The sequence below is a fragment of the Clytia hemisphaerica genome, unplaced genomic scaffold (genome assembly GCF_902728285.1).
Source record: "Clytia hemisphaerica strain Z4C2 unplaced genomic scaffold, Clytia hemisphaerica genome assembly, whole genome shotgun sequence".
NCBI classification, from domain to species: domain Eukaryota; kingdom Metazoa; phylum Cnidaria; class Hydrozoa; order Leptothecata; family Clytiidae; genus Clytia; species Clytia hemisphaerica.
Window position 1 is genome coordinate 1,441,459 of NW_027103968.1, and position 24,580 is coordinate 1,466,038.

The 24,580-nt window shown below is 33.6% G+C and overlaps 1 protein-coding gene across 9 annotated transcripts in view; it reads right to left on the reverse strand.

The window, feature by feature from the left end:
- Window positions 1-24,580, reverse strand: part of LOC136810472 (guanine exchange factor for Rac 30-like) — an 83,534-nt gene that overhangs the window by 5,761 nt on the left and 53,193 nt on the right. For 7 of the 9 annotated variants that reach the window (XR_010847110.1, XM_067067033.1, XM_067067034.1 and 4 more), the window contains one exon: window positions 19,089-19,274. Coding sequence is in view for 7 of the 9 variants with exons in the window: in XM_067067033.1 (XP_066923134.1) it covers window positions 19,089-19,274 (186 nt within the window). In the remaining 2 variants the exon portion in view is untranslated. Of the gene's footprint in view, window positions 1-12,443; window positions 14,485-19,088; window positions 19,275-24,580 lie in introns of those variants that run through there. The other 2 variants (XR_010847111.1, XM_067067036.1) reach the window with 1 other exon arrangement.

Genomic DNA, 24,580 nt, shown 5'->3' on the forward strand with positions numbered 1-24,580 from the left:
CCAAAAGGTCTTATCCCAACACTAATGCTACGCGATCTAGTAGCGGGTGAAGGCGTACTGGTAGCTGACGCTCGTAACCTTTTCGGTGACTCTTTACTTCTTGAATCATATAATGGACGTTCGAAATTTTCTCCATAATGCTCTAACGTAGGTACTGTTAAATGTCTAGTGTTTTCAACTACACTAAACTTCCTTTGTCGTTTTAAAGTTCGATCTCTCATAATTTTTCATAAAATTAATCGTTGTAGTATCTCAACACCATAACAAGCGTTATGTTTCTTAAAATACCATAAACCAACGTAACCTTTGAACGCATACAGCAATTATGCTAAACCTTCTCTATTTCGCTTTATAAATTTTTATAATTCTTTAAAAAATGCTCTTCTCTACTATTTATTTATCCTTTTTTGATTTTTTTAATGATTATAATTTTTATTAAGGATTGTTGAGAGTGATCTACCCTCCAACTGGGCATTAAATAATCGATGGTAGGCCACTAAAGCAATAGAGAGGAGAGATCTTTTTTTACAAGAATTTTTATTAAAAGGCAATAATTACTATCTCTTAAAAAGAGAAAAACCCTATTGTCTTATATACGGGTTTTAAGGGCCATCTTTTTAAAGGTATTAATCATTATCCAATTAAATTTTTTCATTCTGTAGAAAAAAAAATCTTAGACTCTTTGTTATTATTACGGATTATAGCATGGGTACCTACTGCAAAGAGCTACTTTAAAACCCTATGGATTGTTTGCATGTTTGTCTGCTAGTCCCCTACACTGTTTTTTCTTCTTCTAGTAATAAGGTCTATCAATTTCCCATGATAAGGTCATATGGTATTAAAGCTTGCTTTGACGCGAATCAGTTAGACATGGTAATGAATAAGATAAACACAATTGTGTTAAATAGTTCTAGTCTCGACACCCTCATAACTTCAAAATTCAAACCTGCTGACCTAAAACGAAGTAATAATCTCATCTTAAAATATCTTGTTTTATATCACGTATTACATAGTGTTATATATAGGGCTTTACATTATACCCATTATGCAGGTCTACAAGGGGTGATTGTGAGAGTTTGGCGACATAACTTAGTTTTACATAGTCAAGTTTTGTTTATGATTTTATAACAAAAATAGTGAAAAGTTTGTCAACTGGTAGACCACAGTTTGATGTATTAGATTAATGGGTTTTTGACCTCAATTAACCCACAAAGTCATGCCCTATTTGATTTGAACTTATAGATAAGGATTTTAAAAGTTTAACGAAATTAAGTCATTACGAGTGGCTACATAAATTTGACCATCATTTATCTATGATTCAAATCATCTGAGAGATAATTCGAGAATAGGTAGAAGGAACCGTAAACCTACTCTTTTTTCGTCAACATTTTTTAAGAGATAACAACAATTGGCGATTCCGCCATTTTTTTTTTCCTTTTTTGTTTCTCATCCCTTCAGAAGGGTGTCGGGATTAAAATGAGGTTGTCGACACTAAACCAACTTACGGTGTAGCCTGAGGTCCCTGATTTATGAATCTAGTTTAATAGTCAAACAAGCCTTTATCTTTAACATTCATAGGAAAACAGTCCTTTGTCGAATATACTCGACATTGGCAAAAAGTGAAGTTATTTGAAAGATGCATTGCGGTAAAACCAGCATTTTGAAGAAAGGATATTGGGCATATTACTAATTTCAAGGAGACAGTTTCTTGACAGAGATCGTATGACCGGACACAAATATTGATGAATTTTGTTAAAAGGAAAGTGGACTAATATTGTTGACATTAGAATCTTTACAATCTTTTGTTACGTATTGACAACAGACATATAGACCAAAAATAAACATCATAGTCATGAGATAATAAGTCAACTCGTTGTGCTTTTTGTTATGTCATAGAATGATTTTCTGACTCCTAAATGAAGTTTGGACTACAAATGATTATTAAAACGAAAATAATTTCTGAAATTCGAAAAAAAACACTTTCCAGAAAATATGAATGAGCTAAAATCTGAAGATTTCAAAATCTCAAATAATCTAAATGCAAACATGGCATTTTTAAAACGTGCTCAATATCAAAAGAAAATACTCCGCTACAGAAAAACGTCATTATAAAAGTAAATGTATAGCTTGGATTTCGTCCTGACGCATGATCTATCTCCATAGAGTTTAACTTACAGAAAGATATCTTTTCGCAATAATTTAAAACTTCCTCTTTCACAAAATACCCTAATAAGGCTTACATCTAAAAACTGATATCGAAGATTAATTACTAAGTCATTATAATTATACAACTGAAGACTTAATGAAGCCCTACCACATCATGCAGAAATTAAACAAATTAGTTTGAGATACAGTGCCTCCTATTTTTGGATATTTGACCTCAATAAACGTCATCAGGTTTTTCAGATTTTCCTGTAATCCTGACATTAAATTAAATTTCAAACGAAAGTCATAAATAAACATTTTAACCAAACTTATTCTCCCTTACCATTGGACTGGGCTAAATAAGAGCTATGAGACTAAGTTAAAGACTAATGCTGCTAAGAACAATGACCTAGCTCATTAAAAGATAATATTTCACTCAATACAAGCAGTTAAAAAACTTCTGTACTCTTTGACCGACCCTGGATCACCCTGGATAGGAATTTATGAGATGAAATACCTTTGGTAAAGAAGTAGCCAAGGTGCTTCTCCGAACACCGTATCGCGATTGGTAACTAGTCGGTATCCCATTATCAGGGATTGAATCTAACGTTGGTTGTTTCACTAAAACTTTGGAACTCTTTCGTATACGTATTGAATTTCTTTTGCCGCCGACCATTGAGAAATTATTTTGACGTGATATTTTACGTTGTGACGAAGACGAAGAAGAACTACGTTGGCGTTGTGACGTTGAAGTTTTACGTTTTACCGTTGGTACGTTTGGGAATGATTGCGTGCTTTCCGAACCGTGTATTCGCCATTCTTTTTCAGTTTCTTTGAAAACATCGTCGTCTTTTATAGTATCCAGTGTTGACTGTCGTTTGAGAGGTCGACTGAGTCTATGTACCATTTCTGGCCTGATGGTGCGTTTCTCCTCTTGTCTTGGCTGCTCCACCAGAATTAAAGGAACGTCTTTTGATTTACTGTAAACCCGAGGTCTTGCACGTGTGAAGTCGACTGAAGCTTGTTTCCTTAACCCTTCGTTGAATTTCAAACTTGTTTTTGATTGTAAACGAGGACGTGAAGTTGGTTTGTTTTGATTACGTAATGTAGCCTCCTCTTCATTTTCATTCGATGCACGCCTTGATTGAAAAGCTGGTAGACTCTTGGTAGCTTTGAGTTTCGTCTTTGGACGTACTGTGCTTGTTGATGCTTTCGTCTCTGAAGAAGTAGACATCATATACTAAACTAACACAACACAAATTTTTCTCTCTTTTTCTTTTATTCTCTAAAACACACCGTTTAGTTTTTCACTTTGTTTGTTTGCAAGCAACCAACGTCTGTTTACTCCAACCGATCGATTATTATCAAATTCGTTACCATGCCTCTAAGATTCCTGTTCGTTACCAGTTTTTTTTCCATCCAAATAGATTAGTTTTCCTGTTCTTTTCTGATCCGGAGAGGCGACAACATGCGGGAGATTGAGGATTTTAAAAATGTCCGTGACCGCAAGTTTATATATCAGCCACAACAACAAACCACTTATTATTGAACATAACATCTATCGAATTTTGCCCGCACTAATTTAGGTCTCTGTGACCCATCAACAAACACAGAAGGACGAACAAATAAAAAAAAATCTTTCTTCTATACAGTTTGTACGATGGAAATTTTTTAAAACAAAAGCTACTATATCAATATAGCACTACAATGTTGAAACAAAGTTTTGAAACGAAGTTCTCTTCAGCTAAGCGAAATTCTAAACCGCGCTACTGTTGTATACTAGTCTATGAGTTTCGTCGATTCGCTAAATAATAACTCTTTGTTTCCTTGCTTTCTCTTGTTTTAGATTTGAGCAAGAGATGAATTTTTCTATCTAACTGTATATGGTATATGACGTTTAAAAGAGACCTATAAATTTTAAACTTCGGACTAATGCTACAAACTGGAGAATTTAAAATGATATCTCATTTTGATAAAACCTTTTCATAGAGGTTGAAAGATAGCAGGCGAGATGTCTCGAAAAACTAAATTATCGTTAAAGATCGATGATTTGAAATGTTACTCTCCTTATCCTTAAACACGTTTTTTCATAAGAACATCCAAATTTTTTGGGGCATTCGGATGTTCTTAACTTTTTGAGTTTCAAGCCTAAAAATGTTCTAGTAACATGTTCTTATTTTCACCATTTTTATTTTGGTCACACATTCATTATGTTCAAAAAGTATTGTCTTTTATTCCAATGTATGATAGAAGTCTATTCCAATACATTTGATGTTGGTTCCAAGTAGTATTCTTCTTCTTTCTTCCCAAGAATCACCAAATCTACTCAAAAAGCACTGTTTTGCAGTGCTTCCCCAGCCAAAAGGTAAACAAAATAGCTTCCGCCTCGATTTTTGTCCCGACACGCACATCAACTGCAGCGCAGCGAGCGGCTCCAGAATTTGGATAATGGCTGATTTTTAAGCTATTCAGGGTCAAAATGGTATAAGATAATAGATTATCAAATCTAAAATACCCCGATTTTTGCCTAGAGATTACAGGATAATTTTAGGCTAAGTGCCACAGAGATAAGAACAGCCGAGTCTCATAAATTTACTGGATCTAGATCTCTTATTGATCATAACATTTAAGAGCACTAAGGTCATCTTCATTTTTGTAGACCTAGTTCCCTTTTATGACTTTAGCGCTAATAGTCCGTCGAAAGTAAAAGCGCGGTGGAAATAATAGCCCTGGAAAAACTGCTGTTTTCGGTTTCGAGGCTTAAGGCGTTGTTTCCAAGCCTCGATATGCTCATAAGGTCATTCAAACCGGTACACGGTATATGGACATTCGAAGGACGTTTGTGTCAGCTAGGATCGAGCCTGTAAAGTTGACTCTCTCTAATTCGATGTTCAAAAGTTTTCTTCCAATTACATAGAAAGATTCAGATTACGAACAGTATTTTATACGTTTTTTTACAGCAGAGGGAACAAATAGTTCGAATTACAGAGAGATTCGAATACCAGTGGTTCGAAATAGAGAGAGCTAACTGTAACTAATACGGATATTCAGTCAAACCTGTTCTGCTTCAAACTTGATGACGGCACCCAACAAAGTTCCTCGGCGTGTCTCCAACCGACGGCTCCGCTCAACTCGTAATCCTCTCAATCCAGTCCTCGGCGACGCGCCGGGCATTATTGTGGCCCTTCGAGTGTCCAGTTGGACCCGATTTTTCAAGAAGTGAGCGGGCAGGTCCATGGGAGGACCATGCTCAACCAAGGAGCTTGGTTCAACCATTGCAGTAGCCATGCATAAAGATTTGATTTAATTTTCTTTTTACTTCAAATTTTCACAATGCTATTACAGTACCATTTATCCTCGATTTTTCTTTGCTAAAGCCTCTGTTATATAAGTCCAAGAAATACATTAATCTCTCAGATCTCTTAAAATCTCAATCTATTTTTGAAGCCGTGTCAAATCAGACACTTCAACAACCCTAAGGTGATGACATAACGCTGATCAAAAAAATAATCAAACACTTAGAGAAGACAATCATTTTATGATTGATTCCAAATCTCAAATCCACTCCAAATTTATCAAAACTTTAAGAAAAATTAAGCAATTCGCAGGCCACGAGAATAATTTTCATGTCATGATTATGTCAATATTAATGACGTTGAATCTCCACATTGAAAGCATAGATGATGGAGTCTTCATTGACGTTCATCTAATACCAGTGTGACAAAATAAAAAGGAGTCAAAAAAAAAGTTGCGGAAAAAAGTCGCGTAAACCCAACAGTGAAAGACTGGCAAAGAAGAGCACTTTCCTTCGAACGCGAAAAAGATGTCTTCAAAATGCTGTTAACGTCTTTTAGACGTACAAATGACATTCAAAAGAAGACCATCTCATTTAGAACAAGGCAATATAGGAACAATAGTGAATACATTTTGCAGTGGACAAACTGGACAAACAAACTACATCAATTTTATTTCTATTTTATAGGGATTTGAATCAACTTGGTACACGAGTGTGAAAAATGGTCCTTTCATTTCAAAAAGGGACACAATAAATGAATGGGATGCGAAAACGGCAAAAAATAATGAAGAACTTTAGTGTTGTGTAACAGCTATAAACAAACAACGTATGGGACAAACCCCAAAAACGTTACTAAGACCCTTTGATCATGTGACCTCAAAACGAATGTCATTTTGAAGGAAAAATGACCCCTTGAAGATTCGTACTTATACAAAGATGAATCTACATCAATACATGTTTTTTATAAGAACAACAAAATTTTTGAAGCCTTCAAATGTTCCTAACCTTTTGGGTTTGAAGCTTAAAAATTTTCTTAAGATGTTCTTCTTTCTCCATTCTGTGACCATTCTGTGACTTCCTTTTCCAAAAAATTGGGTGTTTTCGAGTCTACAAAGTCAAATGTTTTTAAAATGTTCTTAACATTTTGACCATCGAGGCTTTATGTTCTTATATAGTTTGTTCTTATAAAAAACGTATAGATATCAAACAAGCCAAGCAAGTCCTCTTAATGGAACGTGTAAAAGAAATTGAAAGTTTCGTCCTGATAATTCACCCAAGCTCCACAAGTAGTTTCCATTTTATCGAAAGATACACAATTTTTTACGAGACATCTAGAATTATATCGTTGAGGTAATAGAAATGTTGTCAAGTGAAAAAAATCAACAGACCCTTTTTTCAACAGACTAATAAATCATGTTATAAACTAGGTGCAAACTAAACCAACGACGTGAGATTTTTCAAATGTCTCTTGCTTGTTTTCCAAAAACTTAAAGTCATACCTCAAAACTACTTAAGATGGTGAGAACGACTAGATGTGGGCAAATAAATTAATAAATAAAGCTGGTACAGAACGTTTTTTGAATGTCCATTTGACGTTTTTATCGTTCAAATGACGTTGGATGGACGTTGAAACAATGTTATGTACCAGCTTGGTTAATTAATTTGGCTATTACTCCATTCAGAAAATTCGACAAATTAAAAAATACGAGACAAGGTAGAATTTTAAGCTCTCAAAAAATTGCATTCCATGTTAGAAATGATCAAAAGTCTTAGTTCGTGATATATATCAACTATCAGAGATCGATAAGCAATGTCTACATGCTCTGTCGCGTGCTCAAGCAGTTAATGACACAGTTTGTCAAGCAATAAAAAATTCATCTCATCAAACTATCCGAAATTTCTATAAATCGTTTCATCGATTATTAGATATTTCTTCAAGTCTTCAAAAAGATCGTTCAGATGGAGGGGAAATACTTGAAAAAGGAGCCTCAAGGAGATAAAGATGCTCTTCTACGTTTGGTCTCTGAAATATAGTTACTCTGTTTGACTTATTGAGCGCCAGCCGGTGGAGGGTTTTCAGTATTCTCGAATGTCCAAAACTAATGATGCTCTCCCCTCTCCACGGATGTTTATCCAAAGATATGACATTTTGAAGGAAAAAGGAAAACCTTAAAGTATGTTTTCTTTCTCGATCCACTACTTGTTATGGTTTTTGAAATTAAAAATAATTCTTAATTCTTAACATACACAAATTAATGACTTGTAGGTGAATCTATAAGCGAAATCCTTCACAAATCAAGTGCTTGAAATTCCAAATGACACTTAAAGTTTCATCCACTTGAAAAGATAGCGATACATTTTTTAATTGAGATCCAGTTGATCCTGAAATTTTTCACCTCTTGAGAGACGACGAAAAACGGTCATATAATATCACAATATGGACAATCAAGTAGTTGAATTTCGTGATGAAAAACTTAGATCTCAGACTAGATTTTAAATTTACCACTTGGTTTTACAGAAGTAGCCGGCGAAGCAATTTTTTAGAAATATGTGTTCCTAGGGTTACCTAGACAACAAAAACATGTTCGACAACTTTGATTATAACCTTATCTCGTCCGAACACATCACCATTTCTAGCTGTTTGATTTTAAGAAGATCCTATCAGAACAGATCAAGATTTCTAGCTGAAAGATACTCTCAGAACACATCAGAAAAAAGGTCGCCTCGCCGGCTGCTTTCGATTGTAGTTCTTTTACTAAAACTCAAAATTGGTACACATACAAAGAAACCACAAAAAGCTACTCCAAGCTCTGACAAAAAAACTACCGAGTCACCTGTATAAAATCTAAATTGACAAAATCAACTTGATACTTAAATCAAATACAAGAAAAACTTTGTAACTAGTTCTATATTTGCATACCTATTTTCCCAACAACTAAAAAACAAAGGGCTTAAAATTGTTTGTATATTTATTTAACGGTTTGAGGTTTGAAAGAGAGGCTGTCAAAACAAACAAAAATATTTTTGAACTTTCAAATTGTAACAAAAACAATATTGCAAGTTTAAGACTTGTCAAACAGTTATCGATAATATTTTAGTAAATTCTCGCACCACACAGCAAGTAAGGATTTTGTTACAATTTTCTTCACACAGTCTAAATATTGAATCTAAACATACTTAAAATTTACTTTTCTGTTTCTAGGAAGAATTTTCACCTTATTACACGAATATTACTAGACAAGTATTAAACGGCCTTGAAACTAACACCCAAAAAATTAACACGAATTTTATTAGCTTTTTCAAGGACACCACAGCTGGTTTTAATTAAGGGGGTTTTTACTAACACGAAATTTTTCAATTCGTGTTAGTAAAATGACTTGTAATATTCGTGTAATAAGGTAGTTTTCTTGTTTAAATAACTGGGGTCGGATAGCCTGAAATTTTATTGAAACACCAAAGTATTAAAATTCCATTTTATTTTAAGCAAGTGTGCACTCATCACTACTACTGTACCATGCAGAAACTATTTAAGCGTACACGTTTTCTTTTTATAAAGAACCTTAACTTGGCTCCGAGCCTGGAGTTCGTTATTTTTCCAGAGAATTTCAGCTTCAAAATTCCTTATCAAGTTCCTTATTTACTTAGCTGCTAAGATTGGCTTTTCTAAGTATGTAACTTTAAAAATGAACCACAGTACATAAAAAGACGTTTACTGAAAGTTGTTTCGTCAATATTTGTCAGCTTTTTGTTTAGGCTTTTGTAAATGTGACAAGTTCAAGTTTAAATCTTACTATTCCTTAACTTGTTTTCTTATTCACAGCCTGAGCAGTTCCTTAACAATTTCTTATTTTTCGGACCATTTTTCAGCCAAACGTGTTCCTTGTATGAAAAACGTGTTTGCAATTAGACTCCCTAGGAGTGGTTTCCATACTGCAGGAAAAAAAGTTTCTCCGCCGAATATCCAAAGCACTTTTTAAAGGATTGACGTGACGGTAAGAGCCAACAAGACAGGCCTGAGAAAGCTTTGCTATCGGTTCATTCCAAAGTAAACAATAAGATTCGAGGAGAGGTCAAAATAAGGTTAATAAAGAGGTACTTCAAGTATTTGGTAAATTTTTGAAATAATTTGACATATTTCAAGTGGTATATTGAAGTGGTCATCACACTTTTAAGAAAAATCAATCAATCAATTTTTTGAAAACTTGATTTGCATAGTCGAGTGCAATTTTGTGGGTCTGAATTTACTGCTTTGATATTTGGATTTGTTCACATAAACCTAGGTTTAAGTTACTTGTTGGAAAGGAATTTAGGAGTGGAGTTTCTTTATGCGTTTGCTTGCTTACATTTTCGCAAACAAATGACAACAATGAAGCATTTGATAATATAGAATTACTATTTTTGACTACAATTAAAACGAAAATGAATAAGTGGTGTTTTTAAATTATGATAATGAGAATACATGATGTTTGTGGGATGTCTGCTACACGTTTTTTATAAGAACACAACTATATAATAACAAAAGGCTTCGATGGGCAAAATGTTAAGAACAAGTTAAGAACATTTTAAGGCTTCATTGACTCAAAAACACCCGATTTCTTAGGAAAACGGTAAAATTGGTCAAAAAATGGCAAAAATAAGAACATTTTAAGAACATTTTAGAGGTTTAAAACTCAAAAAGTTACGAAAATTTTTGATGTTCTTATAAAAAACTTGTATATGCCTATCAATCTAGAAATATTTTGTAAATGAGTCAATTACCATGTTTAACTGTGAAGGTCTGGTTTTGACATTACGTTAAGGTTAAAAGACTTCTTCAAAGGTCAAATCATCGAGAATCCAAAATGGTAACCACTAAGAATTATGTATTTTCCCTAAAATTAGAAATGCATCATGCATTTATGTTTTACAACAAAGGAAAGGTTGAGTGAAACAAATTGATTGTACACAATTTGTAACAACGACGTCTTCCGAAAGTATTTTGCAAGTCCGGTCAACTGCTGTTACGTGTTTTCCGGTATCATTCTATCAATTTGAAAAAGTGATTTGGTGATTGTAATTTCTTTCAGAGGAATACACGTTTTTTTTCATAAGAACTTGGAAGTTTTCGAAGCCTTCGAATATATGTTTAACTTTTTTAGTTTTAAGCCTAAAGATACTGTCTGAAATTGTTCTTATTTTCAAGGTTTTTTAAGTGTTTTTGTTTATTTCTCTAAAACATTGGGTGTTTTAGAGTCAACAAAGTCCTTAAAATGTTCTCAACTTGTTCTTAATTTTCGACTGTCGAAGCCTTATGTTCTTATATAGTTGTTCTGATAAATTAACGTGTATTATATAATGATTGATTTCTGCTGCTGACAGGTGACAGGTGACAGGTGATTGTGTTCAAATATCCAATTTCTGGTGTGTCTGATGAAGTGTGTTGTATACTTCCTGACTGCTGTTATAATACTTGGTAGATTTAAAACACGATGCTAACCAACCTCGTCCCCGTGTATCCCAGGCTTTATATTAACGTTACTGATTGACGCCAGAGAATATCATCTAGCGCTATTAGTAAGCATAAAAAAGCTGATAATACGCAGGGAACGCGGTTGAATGCTTACATTATGATTTTGTAAGAAGTTTAACGAATTTGCTTGAATTTAAAACATTACTTGAATTCCTAAAATTCACTCTAAGTTTAATCATTGAGGTCAAGGGTCATAATATCAAATAGATTTGTCTATCAATTTGTTTCCTAACTTGTTAATATCCAATAGATTAGAATAAGAGGTCTTAAAACATATTTAGAGATTTTAAAGGTTATCAAACGTGGCTTAAAGTAATTGAAACTTGAGTCTGACGTTGAGACAAATGGACTTCCAATGGAGCAAATCTAGAATCAGTAGTCGATCCTAATTGCTTTTGAACCAATCAAATCGTGGACAGTAGGCGACTAATTGATCTCCAGGAGACTTTCGAAGATCACAAATCTTCTTTAAACTATTAAAAACAACTCTTGTTTGAGTTGTAATTTTAGGGTCGTGGAAATTATATTGTTATGATAGGATTGGTGCTAAGATCATGAAAAATCGAGTCTAGCGTTATGGGAATTATTGCTAAGATCATAGAAATCGAGTCTAGGTTAGTCTAAAACCAGTGGGTGCTATTGAACCAACGAATGTGAAAAGCATTATGCATTTTATATGTTAAAAGAGAGAAAGAGCTAGGGTGTTGGCGTTGGTGTTTAGTTCAAAGATGATGGTATTTGACTACGTGAGGCTAGACGTAAGAGTAGAAAAGTTCACACGAGACATCTCTGTTGTTGAAAGACGTTGATGATAAAGATCTTTATGCATGAAACAGTATTTCGTCAATCAGATCATAATCAATATGTCATCTTAAATCACTCTTTATAATTCATCTGACACGCAACATACCGCATAATTTAATACCATTTATTTAATGTAATATTTAGGTTGTTGTAACTTTTTCACTGTGAGCGAAAATTCATTGGTTAAATTTTGTTTACTTTACAGAAATCATCATATCAACGGATTTTATAGTACTTCATTATACAGTAGTGAAGGAAAATCATTTTCGCGAACTGCATTCACTAGATTATATTAGACTCAAACTGGATTATATTTTACCGAATTCCCAGCTTGTGTTCATAAAAACCTGTCAAAAATACTACAGCTCCAATTAACTTAAAAAAGCTTCTTTCGGGAAACTAACTAACTAGCAACTAATTAGATTATTATAATCCGATAAAATTCGTAATCGATATGTGTCAAACTATAGTACTACATCTGATTCTCTCTAATTCGATCTTCAAGGGACCAAGAATTCTTTTCGAATTATAGAAAGATTCGAATTACGGAGAGTATTTTATACGACTTTCTAGGTCGAGCGGACCTAATCTTTTTAGGTCGAATTACAGAAAGATTCGAGTAATAGAGGTTCGAATTAGAGAGAGAGTTGACTGGAAGAGGTACTACGTAATCAAAAGAAAGTGAAATACCTTTCGTCTTTGTAGACTAGCCGTCGAGTGACATCTCTTGACTTTAGAGGAGACAATCCTAACACTTCCATTGCGTTTAAGAGTTGGTGTCTGAGCTATAGTACAAGTTGATACAGCTCTGTTACGTTTGAAAAACCCAGAATAAGTACGATTTAATTGTGAAGAGTGGAGTTGTGAAATACTTCCACCTGTCTCTGAATTCAAACGTCTTAACATGACGGGTTTAGTCGGTGTGCGAACCGAAAATGTCCGATTTAAAGCAGCATGACGTAACGACAGAGTCGGCGTTCTCGATACTGTCGGTGTTCTGAAACGCTTTTGGCGCTGTGGCGTCGTTGGACTAAATAAAGGTGTCGTAGGAGCCGTGGCCATTCGTTGTTGATAACATTTACGTTCGACTTTTGAAGACATTGAACGATGTAAAAGTTTTTTAGGTTGTGGTTCAGTACTAACTGGTAATGATAGATTCAATTGGTTAGGTCTCTGTATCGATGGTGGTTCTCGAGGATCTGGTAAAGATGAATTCAATCTTGTTTTTGAATCTACATTAAATGCACCTCTCGGCTCTGATGAATATTGGTTCAATACTTGTGGTCTTGATTCTATGAAAGATAACACTGATGTATCTCGAGGATCTGGTGAAAACAAATCCAATCGTTCTCTTGATTCTGATAAAGACAAATTCAATGAATTCGGTGGTTTCATACTTGATATTAATTTATTCTCCACAATCTCTGCTTTTGTAATATCATTTGAACTTGTACTCAGTCTTTTTCGTGAACGTTCAGGTGAAAAATTAGCAGTTCTTTTATAACTCGGTACTCTCAGCAAAACATCATTCGTACTGTAATACCGTTTAAAAACATCATCATCATCCTCATTATTTTCGATGCTACAATTTATTGCATCCGTTTCCATAGGCAACGCCTCCTGATTGGTTCTTTTACTATTCATTGTATTGTTTGATATTTCCTTTTTTCTCGTCGCTTATACGAAATGCGATTTCACATGCATATATAGTATGGTAGCGTGACTACGTGTTTTCTTATAAACTCACAAATGGCATTAAACACAAGTCTTTCGCTTTTACAGATTTCGTTTTTGAAATAGCTAGCGGTTGACCTCTAACTAACACGATATAATAATTTTCTCAGTCAAAATTATAACCACTGTCGACTCTCTCTCACAACAAGAAAATCAAATGTAGTTTCTTTCTAACAATCAAGAGGGTATATTCTTCAAACCACGAGTTTATAGTGTACCAAAATGTTTTAAAACCAAGCGACAATCATAAAGTGTTAAGCTCCTTCTTAAAAAATTGTTATAAATTTGTCATCAGCTTACATGACATTTCATAACCAAAATATTTCTTTAAAAAATTCTCTCTTCTCAACTGAGACGCAACCAGTATAAAATCTTTCGTAAAAAAATTGTGATTTTTTTTCTTTGAACTAAGTCTCTCTATTGTTTCCGATCACAGTTAAGATTTCTCGTTGGATAGCAGCTTTTCTATTCACGGATTTTCCCAACCAATTGAGTAGCTCTATGTATAGCTTTTCCAACAGTTATAAAAAGTAAGCCTTCCAATCAATGATTTATACCTTCACACAATATTTCTTCTCTCAAAGTCTTCTTTTCAAATACATATTATAACTTTTTCCTTCTATTTTTTCTCAGATATATGAATACTCTAAATTGAAGATCTAGCTTGTGTCTGTGTATATAATTTCTCCTTTTTTTCCAAATCGCATGAAAATTAATATCATGATATCACCCTCCACCCTTGTTTCAAAGCGCGATTAGTCATACAAATTATAATCTAACTGACAATAACTAAGTCAATAACAGTGTGGGAGAGTGGAGTAATTCCATCATTTAACAAATAATAGGTTGTGTTCGACTTTCAATTTAACAAGCTATCAGGCTAGGCTTTAATTACATTTTATTGACAAAAGGATTATAGCCTGAGTAAGCATATTTCATCATTAATGACTTTTTGATTAATCAAACAAATGACGTGATTATCGGATTTGGTCCAAAGCATCATTGCACGAAAGTGAGGCTACAACAGCTAACATCCGTTTTTATATGAGCGACCTTTTGCTACCCGTAAACATGATCTAGCCTGGAAAAATAGCCTGGAAAATACCTGAAATAATATTTTGACACTAAGGGAGAGAGAGACTTATCAAATATTAGCATTTTCAATATTTGATAAATATTCTTATTTCGCAAAAAAAGTTGTTATGTTTGAATTTCAAAACTAAAAACCAAACAGACCTAGTTCTCGATTTATCTTTTGAGACAAATATAAGCCGCTTCACGTTTTTTTATAAGAACATCCAAACATCCATCCTTCGGATGTTCTTAACTTTTTTGAGGTACCTAAAAATGTTCTTAACATGTTCCTATTTTCGCTATTTTGTGAGTATTTTCGTCCCTTTTACTGAGAAATATGGCCTTTTAAAGTCCACAAAGCCTTAAAATGTTCTTAACTTGTTCTTAACATTTTGGCCATCGAAGCCTTATGTTGTTATATAGTTTGCTCTTATAAAAATGGATGGACTGGTTTGAATCAAATTCTACCCAAGAGTCTTATCCCATCAATTAAATCTATTGTTCTGGTGCATTAATTATTCACCCCTTTTTACCCCTTTTTATCCTTTAGTGATGTAAATTTTGCTGACGTGGTACATAGATGTAATGTATGATGTAATCTTTAAGAAGCTATTAAAAAGGGGAACTCGAAACCCAGGGCATGATTGTCAATTTCCGATTAGTGAGTAACCAATATACAAACTTTGAAATAATCCTTACAGCAAGAATATGTAAAGACCTTGTATTATCTTGGTTGCTTAGCTTGCAGAGCAAATACCGTTGTACCAGGAACAAACAAAGCAATAATCTTTGATTTGGCTTTGATTTGACTTTCCATGAAAACTTTCAAAAATGATTAATGTCATAATGAAAATCAGCAATAACATGATACTGATATTAGAATATAAACAAAATGAAAATCTCTTGGATAGACCTGTCTTTAACCTTCCATATTTAACCTCGCGTGAGCAATTCTAAGTTATTAAATTCTCATTTCTCCGCCTCCTCCCTTCTTAGGGCGGTCTTGTGTAAGCATATGTTGACAACATTATAATGAAGTGAAATTTTTTGCAATTGTTTATTCTTCTAGCTCAAACTAAGTTAATTAATTGACATGATAAGCTCAAATTAAACACTCGCAAATGGTAAAAATAAGAACATGCTAAGAACATTTTTAGGCTTAAAACTAAAAAAGTTAAGAACATCTAGGTTTGGATGTTCTTATCAAAAAAACGTCTAATAAGAAAGACGAGGACAACCAAACAATAGATCGTATCGGAGGTTTTGATTTTTCTAAAAAAGCGATGCATCGTGGGATTGTTTCGGGGGTATTACAATAGAAATCTCTTAGGAATTCCTCGAGGGAATTCTATTGTATAATACCCCCGAAACAATCCCACAATATATCGCTTTTTTAGAAAAACTCCGATAAGGTCTATTACTGTGATGATTGGACATTAGACGGGAGACATTGTTGCACCCAGGCTAAAATCAAATGTACCAACTCACACAACTCATGAGAAATATCCGTGGAATGCTAGCAGAGGTGTACATTTAAGTGATTTCGATAATTGTTTGCCAATTTACTTTACTTTGACAATTGATTATAAAACATCTGTCTTTTTTGGATTAAATGCTTTTCAAAATTGTACATTCAAAAGTTTGACTTTGTCTAAATTGTTCAGGAAGGTTCAAAATAAAACAATTTAGTTCTAAACAATTTATTCTTTGCAATATTTGATTGACCAGCTTTACATAGGGATAAATGATGACCATTTTAAAATAAACAACAAAACCTTATAATAATAATGATTGAGTTTTAATGAGCCATTAAAAGAACACTTGGATTGCTCGGTCCCACTCCCACAACAACTAATTATAGCATTAACAAGCCATTAAACTAACCAAGGTCATCTGAAGATTCGATAATATTGAGTTTTTAAAGGGAAACTGTACATTTTTTAAAGTTACTTAAAAAATAAAGCTATAATGTTAGCTTTGACTTGAGGATATCAATCAAGGTCATTGTCAGAGGTTAGGCGAGTGAAGGGTTGGGTATATGCCGTTTTTGTAACATGAAAGGCCTTATAAGGGTTGGAAACTCAGAAAATTAAGTTGCAGTTCCACTAAGGGTCGGATAAAAAGCTCAGCTTCTGGAAAGATCAAGATGTGGTTAAATTAGTCCTAGTAAGGAATTCATAGGATTTTCTTAGTTTTTTTTTTTTTTTGGGGGGGGGGGGGAGGATTTTAATGTGTGAAACTAAAAATAAATTTATCACATAGTATAAATTTAGAATAAGAAATCATTTCTTCTAGTTCCACCAAGGCAGCTTCAAAGTTATTTTCAGAAGAAACTGTAACAAAAATTTCAAAAGAACAAACTTGAGTCACGTATGCAGTGGTATTAAACCGTTATTTATATAACGGATTTTAACGATAAATTACATCATTATATTTATCCAGTTTAGTAATAAAATTGCGTTGTTTTTAAGCAAATGAGTTATAAAATAGTCATAAATGACACTTAATTGTACAACCCTTACAATAATCTTGTGTGAAAAAATTGGTTGAAAACGTGACTGTCATAGAGTGGTTTAAAACGGTATATCTCAAGCTTAAATCTTAAATCAATATTTTGAAAATTTTAGTTTTAGTAATAATCTTGAGCCTGAATCATTTCTCAAGATAAGATAACAAAAGTTGTGCAAGCTTACACATTCAATTCAGACATTTCGATATAAAAATTCTTATCTCGTCGAGGGCAATTTAGAATTGATTGATATAAACTAAAAATTCACTTAAAATAAAACTATGATCTGAGACTGCGATAAAGTACTCATTGCAAGTAAGCATTTTATCAAGTTTGCTTGAACGTATTTCTCTACTGTTAGTCTGGCAGAAATAAAAGTTGACCTGGAAAAAAATTCCGCGTAAACTTTCTTGGTATCGTTGGAAGCGGAATTTTACGAGGTTTAACATACTCAGAGCCTCACGTTGAGGCCCTTGGGGAAAAAAATTGGTGAAATAAAACACTTAGGACCAATTTTCGATATAAAATGCCTTGAAAAGTGCTATCCTTGCAATGGTAGGTGTCTTTCAAAACATTCAAATATGTATACCCATGTCTCAAAAATCTGGGGGGGGGATTTTCCAACAAACACATTACTGAAAACCACAAGCAATTAAACAGTGTTATCCATGATATGAAATGGGTCAAGTGCAAGGCGAAAGCACATGGGGATAGCGCTGACTTTCAAAGACTTTGAATAGCTTTGATAGGTTTTTAGTGTAGCTGTTGACCAGTACACTGCTAAAAAACGTATCTATTTTGGGGCGAAGAAGTACATTTCAGTCTTGATTTTACCAAAAGTTTTCCCCAAGGGCCTCATCATGAGGCTCTGAGTATGATAATGTACATAAAATTTCGCTTCCAACGGTACCAAGAAAGTCTACGCGGAATTTTTTTCTACGTTCACCCCTATTTTATTGTATTTCGGCCAGACTATGTATCCTATCACTACCATTGACAGTGGACTGAAGTCACGAGGGTTAAAACATACAATTGGGCTATCTACAATCAGTGACAAAATACTTGACACAAAAGGGAAATTCACCGGGGTGTTTTGAAACCACAATCGATTTGTAAAGTGCTCTAAAGTAGGTTCGAAGGGTAGAGTTTTAACTCTGAGTTTTAACGCTTGACTTATGACTTGGGATCTGAGGATGCAAAAGTTCAAAAATGCTTCAGTAAGGCTTAAAATATAGCCTAGAAACCAATAAATCCCTCCCAGATCGAAATAATCGATGAAATCAAGTTGAAGGCCTAAAAATTGACATTCTCACTCGAACTTTAATTTTCGAAAAATGGTAAATTAGCCAAAAGTGCCAATATATTACGGCACTGATTGTAGTTCAGTGATTTCAAAGCACTCAAATGATACAAAACCGGGCTACAAAGATGTAACAAGTCGTTCATAATCCGTATAATACAGTATAATACGGAGTATGGATGTAACAAGACTAGAGTCGTTCATAATCCGTATACCATAATACAATAATACGGAGTGTTAAATCATAATACAATAGTTGTAACGGGATAATATCAGTTTGTCACTTCCATTATCTTTGCTTATTTTCTACTAATGTCTAAATTGGTAATCTAGCATAATAGACTATTTTGCAACTTGTATGGTTCACTTTTTTGGTCACAAAGACTGCGCAGCTACCAGCCAATATCACAATTATTGTTAATGTTACTGGAAACGCCCTTCTCAGAGACCCGGTGGGACCCCTCCAACTGAAAAAATTGGCCAAAATATCGCACCCATTGGAAAATCTTTCTCCAATTTTAGCCCCAGTTAAAATAATAAAGCAAAAAGCCTCACTGCAAATCATCATCTTTTCATCCCCACTGAATTTTTTGACTTGAAAATCCCTGCGAGTTTCAGTCCATCATTTTTACCCCACTGGCTGAAAAAACCCTACCAGGTCTGTGAGAAAGGAGTGTACTTTAATTCAAAATCAAAAGAAAATATAAAGCTGACTTACAGATAATCGGCGTGACGGTGTAACAGCCGATGAAAGGTGACCATCAGAGCCATTGTATTGGTTAAATGCTGGCGTGTATGTAGAGACAGTCTTGCGACGCTGTCGTGGTGTTGTGGAGCGACTTGAATGTTTTCGGACGGCTGTGCTTTTGACTGAGATTCGACGTCGACGTGCGACTGGTGAGTTCTGAATGAATATGAATTAAAGTAGGTTGATAAAAACTGTTATAAATTGAAGAAGATCTCAATCACGCTTCTGACACTTGAACATTTGGCTCATTGGGATAAAGTTTAAAGTTTTGTCGCTTTTCCACGATACCTCTCGAAGTCTGGCAATAGGAAATTTAACATGTGAATGCATTGGCCATGACCAGTACCAACTCTAGGGTATTGAAATAATGGTGAGAGGTCTAGGTCCAGGTACACACCAGCAAACAAGGAGAAAATCTCAAACTTTAATACCTTGCGAATTTTAAATTGAGAGAGCAGCAAAAAGTTGCTTTCATAGCTCAAATCAATACAAGTAAATCTTGAGAAAACAAACTTTAAAGCAAAACAGACACCAAATGATGCCCCCTTTCAAATATCTACTTTCGAATTAACCACATGGTTGCGTCCCATGAAAGATGCTATGAATCCCAAGGGTTAACCCTACGTGACGATATTTACAGAAGTTAAGAACCTACATAATTTGATACTGCTGATCTTTTCACCCTTTCCATGATTTTATAGTTAACCACTTGGAAAAGCGAAGGTTGACTTGAAAAATACATAGAATAAGCCAAAACTCCACAAGCAGTTCTACCATAAAAGGTTCGAAACGTTTCAAATTCTATTTTAGCTCTTTCAACTCATCAAAAACTCATCAAAAGAAAGAAAGAGTAGTCTGAACTCAAAATACTCTTGCGAAAAACAACATGCGTATAACACACACTCTCTCGAAAAACAATATTAAAGAAGAAAAAACTTTTTTTTGATTTTCTTCTTTCAAGTTGTGCGTCGTAAAATATACGCATTTATCCCACAAATTAGATAATAATCAAAATGGTAACATAATTACGCAAATTCTCAATAGGTCATTAAAGAAATATACCAATTAAGGCATTTTGAAGTACCATTTCACCTTATATAAGGGCATGGGGCATTGTGAATACCCAAATTTTTGACATTCTGAATAAAATATTTTTAATTTTTAACGACCCCTTAATCAGAGCTATTTTTAAGGGTACCGGAAAGTATTAAGAGATTAATTATAGTAACAGAAATAAATGATGTTGGCAAGAAGTATAAATATATTACGTTGTTAATTATAGCAATAATTTGAGGGCCTTGATTATTAAATGAAAGTGCCTTGATTATTAAATGAAAGTGCCTCTGATATTAGTCCAAAATATGGAAATATTTTGACAATTTTTACCAGCAGATTTCCATAAAGTTGAGAAAGAACCTAATTAGTGCAATAATGTTATTATTGCAAATACTGTGCTAATGGAATACCAAACTCTGGCTCTACAATTATGAACATTGTCTTGACCTCGTGTGCCAGCTTAGTAAAGGTCAGTAAAGTGTAAAAAAAGGGAGTACCTTGGAACCTTTACGATAGCGTTGTGCTCTAAGAAATTTTGCATTTTGATCCATCTTACAACCATTCAATAAAAATTCTCTCTCAAATTTTAACAAAAAATCAATAATCATTAAAATTTTCTCCACGCCCCACTATGAAAATTTTGGCATTAAAAGTCCCATTAAAATTCCTGTGAAGAAAATCAAAAACCATAAATTTGTGCTAACTAGGTTCTAAGACGTAAAAACACTCGAGCGTGATGTAAAGATGAAATACCTCTACAATCAAAATAAAATCTTTTAAGAAACGCTAATGAGTTTTTAATGCATGATAGCAAAAACATCATTTTAAGGCTATCGCGATATAATTATCTGTTTTAATGAAGTATTTTGATACCGATTTGATAATTAAATACAAACGTAATCTGTGTAAAGCATTTTTCATGTTTTAAAAGCAGGAAACAAAGAATTTAGTATTGACTACAAGGATTTGTGACTTAATCTTCAAAAAATGTATGTCTAAAGATTCTCGCCATTTGATCTGATTGAAGATTGCGCCAGATAATTACCTATTTCAAGTGCCCATATATAATCGACAAGATATAAAAGCTTTCAGTCATTAAAAAAAACCCCTTCCTGGGAAAATCCTGTTTGATTTCCTTGGTGACTTTGAAGGAAAAAAGGTAAGCATGGTAAGTATGATATTTGACCAATTCTTAGAAATCAAGATAAACGGGAAATTTAAAGGGATAATCGGATTGTTTGTAATATTTGACATGTGGGATCCTTCTATTGTCCTGAGCAAAATCTCAAAATTATTTGTGTCGAGATATTTTAAGTTACGAGTTATAAGTTTTTGGCTTTTAGGATGAAAACAATAGAATTTCAACGTAAGAACCGTGTAAGAGCCTATTTTCAAAAATTTTTCAAATATCAATATCTCGATTTGGGAAAATTGTTACACAAAAATACTTTGAGGTTTTACTGAGGACCACATAAGGTTTCTGTAATCTGAATATCTCAAACCATCTGATCATCCTTTTAAGTAGCGGAAAATCATGGTTTGGTTAGGACAATGTCAAACGAATCGAAACCAATGATGGGCACCTAGTTAGATCACGCTCGCACGCTACGGTTCCGTTTCGCTTCGAAACAAAAAGAAGCCATTCTATTGGTTACATTCAAGTTTTACGTCACTTCTAACCAATAGAATGGCTTCATTTCACTTCAGAGCAAAACGGAAACGTCACGTGCGAACATGGTCTTAGTCTCCGAACCGGTACAGAGTTCGTTTGTATTCTTCAAGGGAAAAAAGATACAGATAACAAAAGTATATTATAGTTAAACCTTCAGTGATTCAGGATAAGAATGATGTTGACAGGGAACTTGCAGCAACCCCATAACAACATCAAGCCACAGTTAAGAAAGTAAGACAAACTCAAAATCTACCGAAATAATTCTTTTAGACTTGCATAAAAGAACAGCTCTCAGCAACCCAATATTACGTTAATATTTTATACAATGTTTGGCCGTATACTGTTATAGTATAACATTAAAAAGAAGAAATTTCATAAAGTTTTCGTGGTTAGGGTTGATTTTTCTGAGGACTTTTGAAGGAAGGGAACGAAAGACATTGGAAGTTTTCAGTTCTTTGCAAGTCAAAACAGATCGAAGTTATCAATCACTCTCAGCTATGATTATGGATTTGTTTTCTTTTCTCATGACCTTTTAAGATATCTTGAAGAGTCTCTCTCTCTGGTCAAAGAACGTTGTTGATGTTATTGTTATGAGATGAAACCTAAAATTTAATGTTTCAATCGTTTGACGCCTTGAGAACGAATAATTATTGTTCCAAATGTTATGATAGGGTTGTAATGTTTGTTTAGAGGTCTGGTGATGAGTGGTTATTGATTTGTGTTTGAAATGGTGAAGATGTCAAATCAATGGATTACTGGTTAGAAACATTCTTCTATTCGATACTCTCCCTTGTTCGAGGAAAATCTAATCCTCCTGGAAAATCGAATTAGTGAGCGTTCATGTTAGAATCACATCAAAATTCAATCTTCCGTGTTTTGAGGACGATAGGAATGACGTTCAAACATTGCGTTCTAAATCCATTAGAACGCCATGCGTTCAAAATATTCCGCAATTGATCAACCGTTGGGCAAAAAAAAAACGTTAAAAATGTCCATCTTATAGTCACGTCATCTAATACGAACGCTCTAAAATATTTTGTGCCAAAAAGCTGCTAGTTTAGGGCTATTGGTCAATTAATTGCTTTAAAAAGTCAAATTGAAAGATGGGAAATCCCCAATTGAAGCAAGACCTTTTTAGAAACCCTTTTAAATAGAACCTAAGTTTGTGAACATGAATAAAAACAAAAACGTACCAATATTTTTTCCTCGTCGCTAACTTTTGGGAAATACACGAAGTAGGTGAAAATCAATAATGCGACAATAAAAGTCAACGACAGATGACCAAATAAGTGATAAAGTAAAGATGATAACACGGAATAAACAATCATCGTTAATATCTTTGAAATCCAGTCCAGTAAAACCCAATCATAAATAATAATCAATAATCAATAATCAATAATCAATAATCAATAATCAATAGTATTAATCGATTTCAAAACTAGATTTCCATTTGAATAAAAACTTTTGAATTCCATTTTAGCCTATTGGATCACTTTTGATTGACATTTTACAAAGATGAAATAATATGACAATTTTTGGAGACCATAGTATGTTTAAAGGAAGCCATATATCCAATGTTTTGAAATTCAACGAAAAACTAACAGCGCTTGTCAAACAAAATGAACCATCTTTGATCACACCGGCAAATTTTTCCTTCCCCGAGCCGAGAAAATAAAACTTTTACTTTTTAAAATCTACTTAGGGTTTTTAAAAATCTTAGTACCCCCTCTTACAATTTCACCGATTATAATCAAAGGCTTTAAATTACTCTAAAATTCCATTACATATGGTTTTGTTTTTAACTAACAGAATAATTTTCTTTTGACTAATGAGAATTCATAGTGATAAATGATAAACTTTTTTATTCTTCATTTTCATTTTTCGTCTTCCTTTTTCAGGAATAAATTCATATCTTTCCAACAGCGAACCAAAATAAAGAAGAGGAAACACAACATTGGATCCTTTAAATAATCTTTTTAGACTATGCATGGTGATAATATTACATCATTATATACTATCTTATTATCCATCCATAAAGATAGTATCAAAAAGCGTAAATGAGGTCACGTCTTTGATTTTAATTTTACTAAATTTTCTTCCTCTATCAGAGACTTGTAGACCATCTGGAGGTCAATGACATTTTCCAAAGAAATAGTACTTTGAATATTTTTGAAAATAACCAGCAAAATCCAAAGCTTGCTTCTCTAATGATTTTGAGTACGAAGATATGACAGTTTTTTTGGCCTTTTTTTGTGAAAGTTTATTTCGTTATCGGGTTTTATTCACCAAGAAAGAAACGAATTTATCTACAGACGTAAAAAAACATCCTGAAATTTCGAGTTGACCACATCAGATCTAAATATCCATGAAAAATTGAGAAAGAGAAAAGTTATACTTTCAATATAGGACATATGGTAAACTGCGTCAACAAAATTCAAGTAAAGTCTGTCTTCATTTGGACTAATAATTTGAGATAAGTTTACAGCAATGAATATCTAGAAATGCAACGTAAAATCTCGAAATAATTCCCTTATTTCGTAAACTACTTTGAAAATATCTTTATTTTACCTGATATTCTAGCAAAACAAACTCGACATAATCCATCTGACAGCTCAGAACCATTCGAAAGTTTATGAAAGCTAAAGTTCAATTCTCATCCTAAGGTCTGACAATATCAGGATTTTATAATTAAAAGTTGTTAAAATAGAATCAGAAACACTATTTCTCTACGGAA